General features: G+C 44.7%; 1 protein-coding gene across 1 annotated transcript in view; it reads left to right on the forward strand.

The window, feature by feature from the left end:
• The first annotated feature begins 285 nt into the window (after positions 1-285).
• Positions 286-9,575, forward strand: part of REPS2 (RALBP1 associated Eps domain containing 2) — a 208,626-nt gene continuing 199,336 nt past the window's right edge. Inside the window, 3 exon segments of the mRNA XM_017867491.1 lie at positions 286-588; positions 590-626; positions 629-750. Coding sequence (XP_017722980.1) covers positions 286-588; positions 590-626; positions 629-750 — 462 coding nt within the window.

Genomic DNA, 9,575 nt, shown 5'->3' on the forward strand with positions numbered 1-9,575 from the left:
TGGCGAGAAACACCACGACCTTCCCTGCTCCCCGAAAAGAGCTTTTCTCCAGTTGGGTCTAGATGCGCCCTTCCCAACCAGGGCGGATGGCCAAAGACTCCGCTCCCTTGCAGGGTAGGCTTGGAAAGGCACGGAGCCCGCCTTCCTGGGGAGCGGAGCAGGTGACGGGCGGAGGGCAGGCAGCGCGCTGGGTTAGTTACCTGGCGCTGGGCGGGGCAGAGCGCGGAGCGGGGGCGGAGCCGGGTGCGAGATCTCAGACTGTGATTGCCGCTCCGCCCTGTCTCCATGTCCGCGCAGCTGAGGCACAACATCAGCCCGGGGGCGGGCCGGCGCCCGCCGGGAGGAGCGGCCGCACCGGCCAGCTGCGGGCGTGGGGTGGAGCGGCCGGCGGCGGCGGCTGCGCTGAAGGCCAGGAGCCGGTGGCTGGTGGTGGACGCAGCGGCACCTCAGCTAGTAACAGGGCTCCGCACGACGCCCCTTGTCTGTTCCATGGAGGCGGCAGCGGCGGCGAGCGGCGGCGGCGAGCGGCGGGTGGCCTGTTGGCTGGGCAGCCACCGCATGCTGCCTGGCGAGGGCGAGCAGCAGTGGCTACTCCGAGCTCTTCGCGCGCTGTGCCGGCGCCGCGGGCGGGGCCCCGGGTCTGGGCCTCCCGAGGCCGCCAGAGTCGCCCCCGGCACGGCCACTGCAGCCGCCGGCCCCGTGGCTGACCTGTTTCGGGCGTCGCAGCTGCCATCCGAGACGCTGCACCAGGTGGGTCCCTCCGCCTCCTGTCCCTGCGGGTCTGTAGGGCAGTGTCTGCGGGGGCGGAGGTTGCGAGTGGGGCGACAGGGCTGCCCCCCAGGGACCCGGAGGCCTCGGCCAGTTGTCAGAGAACTCTGCAGCCGGGGATGGCGGCGACGCCCTTGTCCCCGGGGGACACCAGCCTCCTCCGCAGCTCAGCTCCTCGCCCAGTCAGTGCTGGGTGCGCGCTCCCCATCTTCCTTCCCTGAGACTGTCTGACACTCCCTCCCCTCCCCCGGCCATTTCTGGGGTTCTGCAGCCGCCCAGACCCAAAGTTTGTCCTGTTCTGGAAGTGGTGTTTGTTTTGGCTGCCGCCTGGTTTAACCTCTGCTCGCTGCTCCTGCCCCTCCCTCTCCTGAGTGGGCTGTCGGGGTGCCTTGCTGGGATTTGAACCTGAAGGGTGTGTGTGTCTGTAGGGTTCGAGGCCCAGGGCTGAATGTTGTCCTCTCTATGTAGTTGTGATATATACGTATCTACGATATGTAATTGCCCATAACATATTTCTAAATATTAATATTAAATCGAAAACCTTAATGACAAGTTGCAGAACAGGGACATGGGACTGCAAGAGGACATTTGTCAAGTCAAAACCAAATTTCCCATTCGAGGCTAGAGGTGGACTTCAGAAGTCCACCATGGGAAACAGCTGTAGTTTCCCATCTATCATTACTTGGACTTGAAATAGAATTGAAAGGTAAGGGGTGTCATAGCTACCACCTTTTGGCTGTTCTATACTTGGAAAAGGACTAGGGGATGATACATACCAGGCGCTGTGTTTGTTTTGTGCTTTCCTTGGAGCTTGGAGAAAGACTAATTGATAAGCCTTTGTCTGTCATTTCATGTCACCAGCACTTCATGGTGATAAGATTGTTAATATCAGGTTCAAAACGTGAAATGAAGCTTTCCCTAAAAGCAATAGTATGAATGTTATTAACACCAATGGAATATTTAGAGTGGCAAGTGGTATTTTAAAATCTAGTTTCAAAGGAGAACTGAGGGTTTTATGGTTCACTTGCAATGTCATTGTGTTCATACGTATTTTTAAAGAACTTACTTAAGACTGCGTTTTATATTGCTAGAGTGTTTGTACTGCTCTATGTTTGTGAGCGTAACTTTAAACACTTTGTAATCTTTCACCCTTTTGAATTTGGGATTTCTGAAAATATAATTAGTATTCACAGAACTTAGCATGGCTGTTCGTCCCTAAAAAAGTCCTTGATATACAGACAGTTCTGCCATTGCTGACGAGTAGTTGAGCTGGATCAGGTGAAGAGAAAGTCAGTGCCTTAAAACACAAACCGTGACTATTACTTGAGGCCCTCAGAATACTCCCGAGCATAATACATTTATTCAATGCTGTAACTGCTTCCCAGCTGAAAGAGGAATAATTGACTGAGGCTATGCAGCAAGTAAGTGACAGCTGGGTACCTATTAAGGCTTATTTTGTTGTCAGTAATGCATCAGATAAGAGGAGGTGGGTATAGTAAATCTGAATATGTTGGTTGATGCCTCCTTGGGAATTGGGAAGAAGGATTTCCTGATGTTAGAACCCATGCTTTCTTGAGGTACATATGGTTTTAAAAGGACCCAAGGCACAGTTCCTGTGCGTGAATGAGATTATATTTTTGATGTCCAGTTGAAATCTGCTTGCAAAAGACTGCTTCAGATACTGGCAAAAGGGGACATCCCTACAATATTGCTTGGAGTAAATCTCTCAGAGCTTGAAGCTCCTTTATTCAGGCTAGCAAAGCAAAACACATCATCCCCCTTCAATCCAACAAAATTACCATAACTCATTATTCTTGGTACAGGTGAACATGAACATTGAAGGCATCCCGGACATGTAATCCTAAGAGAGTCAAACAAAGTCAGCAACCAGCAGACCCCTAATTTTCACCGATCACTTTGGTGGTGGTGGTGGTGTGTGTGTATGCTCCATCCACTTTAATTTGTATTACCCTATCAGTGTATTAGCCATTCTTTAAAACAAACATAGATGTTTTTATCCTTTCCCTGTTAAACAGGAACCTGTAAGTTGAGATTTAAGTGCCCCGACAGGTATAACTGCTCAAATCTTGGAGGCACTAACCAGCCCTGGTATTTTCTATGGTAACAACCAGGTTTTCCTCTTAATAAGCATACAATTAAGATTACCATAATAATGTTCCAGGAAGAATGAGAATCTTGCAGTCTTACCACAAGTAAATGGTCTATAAAAATATTTATTATTTATTTATTTATTTTTTGAGATGGAGTCTCATTCTGTTGCCCAGGCTGGAGTGCGGTGGTGTGATCTCAGCTCACTGCAACCTCCGCCTCCCCTGTTCAAGCGATTCTTCTGCCTCAGCCTCCCGAGTAGCTGGGACTACAGGCGCATGCCACCTCGCCCGGCTAAATTTTGCATTTTTGGTAGAGACAGCCTTTTACCGTGTTGGCCAGGCTGGTCTCGAACTCCTGACTTTAGGTGATCCATCCACCTTGACCTCCCAAAGTGCTTGGATTACAGGCGTGAGCCATCGTGTCCGGCCTTAACATATTTTTTAATAGGCTATTTTTTTTTTTCAGAGCAGTTTTAGGTTCACAGCAAAATTTAGCAGAGTACCCATATATCCCCTGCGCTGACACACCAGTAGCTTTCCCTACTCTCAACATCCCACACCAGAATAATAGAGTTTTTACAATCAGTGAACCTACATTGACACATCATTATTCCCCAAAGTCTATATATTAGGGCTCACTCTTGATGTTGTACATTCTGTGTATAATGACATGGATCTACCATTGCAGTATCATACAGAATAGTTTCACTGCTCTTAAAAATCTGTGCTCTATCGATTATCCCTCCCTCTCCACTAACATGTGGCAATCACTGATTTTTTTTTTTACTGTCTCCATAGTTTTGCCTTTTTAAGAATGTCATATAGTTGGAGTCATACAGTATATAGACTTTTCACAGTGGCTTCTTTCATGTAGTAATATGCACTTAAGATTCCTCCATGTCTTTTTATGGTTTGGTGGCTCATTTCTTTATAGTGCTGAATAATATTCCATTGTCTGGATGTACTACAATTTCACCTACTGAAGGATATCTTGGTTGCTTCCAAGTCTGGGCAATTATGGATAGACCTGTTATAAACATCTGTATGTAGGCTTTTTTGTTACATGCAAGATATAAGCTTTTGACTCATTTGGGTAAATAGCAAGGGGGCATGATTGCTAGATTGTATGGTAAGAGTGTATTTAGTTTTATAAGAAACTGCCAAACTGCCTTCCAAAGTGGTTGTACCATTTTGCATTCCCATCAGCAATGAATTGGTCTCTTTACAGAGTATTTATTTTCCTTTGCTGACTTATTTTAACAGCAGGATTCTAGCACTAGGTGGAAAACGTATATGAGTTTCTGAGGTATGTCAGGTACTATCCTAGGTGCTGAGGTTATAATAGTGAATCCAACATAATCTCTGTCTTCATGGAGTTTATGTTCCCATGCAAATGTTTTACACTTCAGAGTTTTATTTGGTTGAGAAAAGACTTGAAATATAACATCCAAAATAAAATGTCAGCCTGGTGCTGTGGCACACGCCTGTAGTCCCAGTGCTTTGGGAGGCCAAGGATGGGAGGATTGCTTGAGGCCAGGACTTTGAGATCATCCTGGGTAACATAATGAGACCCTGTCTCTACACAAAATAAAATAGCCGGGCACGGTAGCATGTGCTTGTAGTCCTAGCTACTCTGGAGGCTGAGGCAGGAGAATTGCTTGAGTCTGGGAGTTCAAGGTTATAGTGAGCTATGATCGCACCATTGCTCTCCAGCCTAGGCAACAGAGCAAAACCCTGTATCAAAATGAAGTAAAATAAGCCTGTCAAACCCAAACCAAATACGTTGTCAAACCGAGACCTGATTCTCACCACACACTTTGCCTTCTAGTAAAATGCTGGCCTTTGAATACCAACAAAATACTTCATAACCTGGGAAACCAACTACTCTAACATTTGTTGCTCTGTCTTGAAATACTAAACAAAACCATTACCTGTTCATAGACATATTTTCTTTTTCTAATTTAAAAGTGTTCCATTCTGCCATTTTCCACCTAGTGCTAGAATCCTGCTCTTAAAATAAGTCAGCACAGGGAAATAAATACTCTATAAAGAGACCAAAAGACCTTTTAAAATAGGCTATGGCCAGGCCCAGTGGCTCACACCTGTAAATCTCAGCACTTTGGGAGTCTGAGGCTGGAGGATTGCTTTAGCCCAGGAGTTCAATACTAGCCTGGGCAAGATGGCAAAACCCCATCTACACACACACACACACCCTCTACCTACCTCTCTCTGGGGCATGCCTGTAGTCCCAGCTATTCTGGAGGCTGAGGTGGGAGGATCCCTTGAGCCCAGGAGTCTGAGGCTGCAATGAGCCATTATGACACCACAGCACCCCAGCCTGGGTGAGAGAGTCAGACCCTGTCTCATTAAATAAATAAATAAATAAATAAATAAATAAAATCTACCTTAAAGCAGAAATTTTGTATTTGATGTAATGAATTAACAGACCACTTTATAATATCTATCTTTTAGGATAGTGTCAGTCTCTTGGAATGCTGTGTATATTCGAAGTCATCATTATAAATTGGTTTTCATTTAAAATATTTTCAACATATACACATCTTTATGGGTTTTCCTTTTAAAAATTCAAAAATGAGAACCATTATTTTTTCAAAGCCAAGAACAGAAGAATATATAAAAGATCAATTTTTGTGCTATCTTTTTACATTTCTTTCATGCTCATGTAAAACTACATGACTTATGTCAATTGTACACCATATGCTCCAGATCCATCTGTATTAATTTTTTTATTATACTTTAGTTCTGGGATACACTTGGAGAATGTGCAGTTTTGTTACATAGGTATACATGTGCCATGGTGATTGCTGCACCATCAACCCATCATGCACATTAGGTTTTCTCCCCCCTAATGCGATCTCTCCCCCCAGCCATGGCAGCCCCCCAATAGGCCCCCTAGCGTGTGATTTCCCCCCTCCCCTGTTCCATGTGTTCTCATGGTTCAACTCCCCACTTATGAGGAGAACGATGTGGTGTTTGGTTTTCTGTTTCCTGTGTTGTTTGCTGAGAATGATGTTTCGCAGCTTCATCCCCCCATGTGTTTCATTTTATCGTAGTTAATTCTTGGACATTAAGGGGAATAATTATTATAAACACTTGCTTCCATATCAAGGGAAAATCACTGAAGGTAAAAAAAAAAAACCAGTAAATGTTGTCCCTGATTGTTTAAGCAGCTTTGATTGAGGTAAATAAGTAAAACAAAGCTGTGAAGAAGTAGAAGATACTGTAAAAATCTGTGCACGAAAACATGCCCTCACCCTTTGGGGAGGAGTCTTCCCTGAAGGCGTCTTCCTGATTTTTTGAAGCATTGTTTATCATTAAGAATTTAGGTAAAGAGACAATCTTGTGAACTTTAGCTCATTGCTAGATTTAGCTAGAACTATTTTAAAATGTAAATGACAATTACAACTTATTTTTTAACATCTTAGATCGTATAATTTTATAACTATACTTTAGGGAAATAGAGGCCAGCATATTAAAACAGTAACTAAGGGCTGGGTACGGTGGCTCCATGCCTGTAATTCCAGTCACTTTGGGAGGCACCGAGTGGCGGATCCCACAACACTGAGGTCAGGAGTTTGAACCAGCCCTGGCCAACATAGCGACAACCCCCCCGCATCTCTAGTTAAAAATGTAGCAAAAATTAGTTGGTGTGGTGGCATGCCTGTAGATCTCAGTCTACTCAGGAGCTGAGGCAGGAGATTGCTCCCCGAACCAGAAGGCGAAGGTTGCAGTGAGCTGAGATCACGCCCATTGCATTCCTGCCTGGGGGACAAGAGTGAAACTCCATCCTCAAAACAAAACAGACCAAAACCAAACACACACCACCACCACACAACACACAACGTAACTAGGATTAACATATATGCTGTTTTAGATCTGACAGTGTTACTTTTTTTCCTAAAAGAGAATGAATGCCAGCAGATGTAGGATACCTAGAGCATAAACCATTGCAGGTTAAAAGGAGTACCTCTGCATAAACAGTTACTTGTTGACTCTTTTGTAATAAAATATTTCAAGCATGTAAAACTAGAGAGTAATCCCCAGAAATAACTGTGATCGCACCAGCTCCGTATAAGTAAAACAGTCCCGAGCTAGAGTGAAAGGCTTCTATGCCACCCTTCTCTCTGGTCCACTCCCTCCCTCCTCGTACCTGGAGTGTTACCAGAGTCCTGACTTGGTGTGCATGATTGAAGATTTCATTTCTACTTTTATTGTATGTATAGTGGATATAGTAGTATCTGTGTATATATAAATCATTCAGTAACAAATTATATTATTTTCTGGATGCTTAACTTGAGGAATATTGATTCTGTGTAACCTTTCTGCAACTTGCCTTTTCCTCCCATTGTTATGTTTTTGGAATTCATCTTGTTGACAGCATGTAAGGCTTCAGTTCATTTATGTTTCCATTTTAAAAATCTTTACTCACTTACCGTTTTCAATGACTCATTGTTACAGTGCCAGTAAGACCCTCATGCCGGAAGGGAAGTAGGTTGGCATTTTTTCGCTTATTTATATAGAATGTCAGCATGACTGAGGACTGTTGCGAACGTGTATGAAAATAAGAACACCCTTTCATAGATGGCAGAACTGGCCACTTATATTCTGATTGTGGCTAGGGGGATGTTTGGCTAATTAATTGACGTTTCATGGGCTTTCTTTTTCTTATCTTTTTTTCTTTTTCTTTTTTTTTTGAGACAGGGTTGCTCTGTCACCCCAGACTGAGGAATGCAGCAATCTGATCATGACTCCTTGTAGCCTCACCTCCGGGTTTCCAGGCCACTCCTGCCTCAGGTCCGCCGAGTTAGGCTGGGAATACAGGTGCAGGCACGCAAGCCTGGCTATTTTCTTTTTAAATTTGTTGTGGAGATGGTGTCTCATTATATTGCCCAGCCTGGTATCAAACTCTTGGGCTCAAGTGATCTCCTGCCTCAGCCTCCCAGAGTGTTGAGGTTACAGGTGTGAGCCACCACACCCTGCCATTTTCATCTTTTAAAATGGAACATCTTAAATAAGCAAGTAGATAGAATAATGCATTAAACCCTGCTGCACTTGCCACTTAGGCTCAACAGCTATCAATGCATGGTTAATTCCATTCCATCTACATTTCTATCTTTGTTCCCTCTCCCCTTTGTTATCTGGAAGCAAGTCTCAAATATCATATGGTTCATAGGGCTTATCTTTAAGGAAGGAACCAGGGTGGGAAGAAGGAAATGGAAACATGCAGGGGTTTAGGTTGGCCAGAAAAGGTACCTGTGGCCTATGGTCAAATGGCAAGACTGATAATGGTTCAATACTGTCAAGCCTTTGGCTGTCATGGAGATAGACATGCTTGAGAACTGATTTAGAATAGTTGGGAAACCTGTAGGGAGATTGAAAAGTAACCAACTGAAGACCAGGAATACAAGATGGATTTGAACATTGTTCTAGTTTCACACCCCTAAGTAGGGGCTGTCTATTTTAAGGGTGTAGATAATTGGTTTTGAGGAAATCTTGGGTTGTTTTGCTAATTATTTATACCTTTTTTTTTTTTTTTTTTTTTTGAGACAGAGTCTTACTCTGTTGCCCAGGCTGGAGTACAGTGGCACAAGCTCGGCTCACTGCAACCTCCGCCTCCCAGATTCAAGCAATACTCCCTGCCTCAGCCTCCCGAGTAGCTGGGACTACAGGCGCCCACTACCATGCCTGGCTAATTTTTATATTTTTTAGTAGAGACGGGGTTTCGCTATGTTGGCTAGGCTGGTCTTGAACTCCTGACCTCAGGTGATCCGTCCACCGTGGCCTCCCAAAGTGCTGGGATTACACCACGCCTGTGGCTGTGAGCCACCGCGCCTGGCCTATTTATAACTTTAAAAAGAGGGTTTGGTTCCTTTCCAGGGTTTTTCAGACTGTCTATTTGTTTCGTATAGGCAAGTTTCTCATGTTTTGTATTTATGGCATTCTATTATTCATACTTATCTATTGGTGGGCAACTAATCAACCTGGGGTGCTCAGGACTGAAGGGTTTCCTGGGGCATGGAACTTCAGTCTTCAGACAGTCCTAGGCAAACTGGGATGGTCACCCCCTCTCTTGGTTGCTGCATTCGTTATCTATTGCTCTATAATGAATTACCACAAACTTAGTGGCTTAAAGCAGCACACAGTTATTATCTCCCAGTTTCTGTGGCTCGGGAGTCTGGACATGGCTCAGCTGGGTCCTCAGCTCAGAGTTTCATAAAGCCACAATCAAGGTGTCTGGAGCTTGGAGACCTCTGTGGAGGTCCAACACTTGGTTGCAGAATTCAGTTCCTTGTGATTTTAGAACTGAGGCTCTCAACTTCGAGGCCTCCTGCAGTTCCCTCCACATGGCTTTCTCCATAGTCAATTCACAACATGGCTGTTGGCTTCTTCAAGGCCAGCAGGAGAGTGTCTCTCTCCAGTCAACTCAGACAAGTGGCATCCCATCACCTTTGTCATAGTCCATTAGTTAGAAGCAAGTCACAGGTTCTGTCTGCTCTCAAGGGGAGGGGATTATACAAAAGAACAGATACCAGGAGGTGAGAATTTTGCGGGGGACACCTTGGGATCTTTTCACCACACTTGCTTTCCAGGATTTGTCTGAAGTAGAAAATTATTCTGTTGAGCCTTTTTGTGGCCAGAATATACATATGTTTTGCTCAGCCACTAATTTAGAAT

The sequence above is a fragment of the Rhinopithecus bieti genome, unplaced genomic scaffold (assembly GCF_001698545.2).
Source record: "Rhinopithecus bieti isolate Rb0 unplaced genomic scaffold, ASM169854v2 scaffold_4134, whole genome shotgun sequence".
Taxonomy (NCBI): Eukaryota; Metazoa; Chordata; class Mammalia; order Primates; family Cercopithecidae; genus Rhinopithecus; species Rhinopithecus bieti.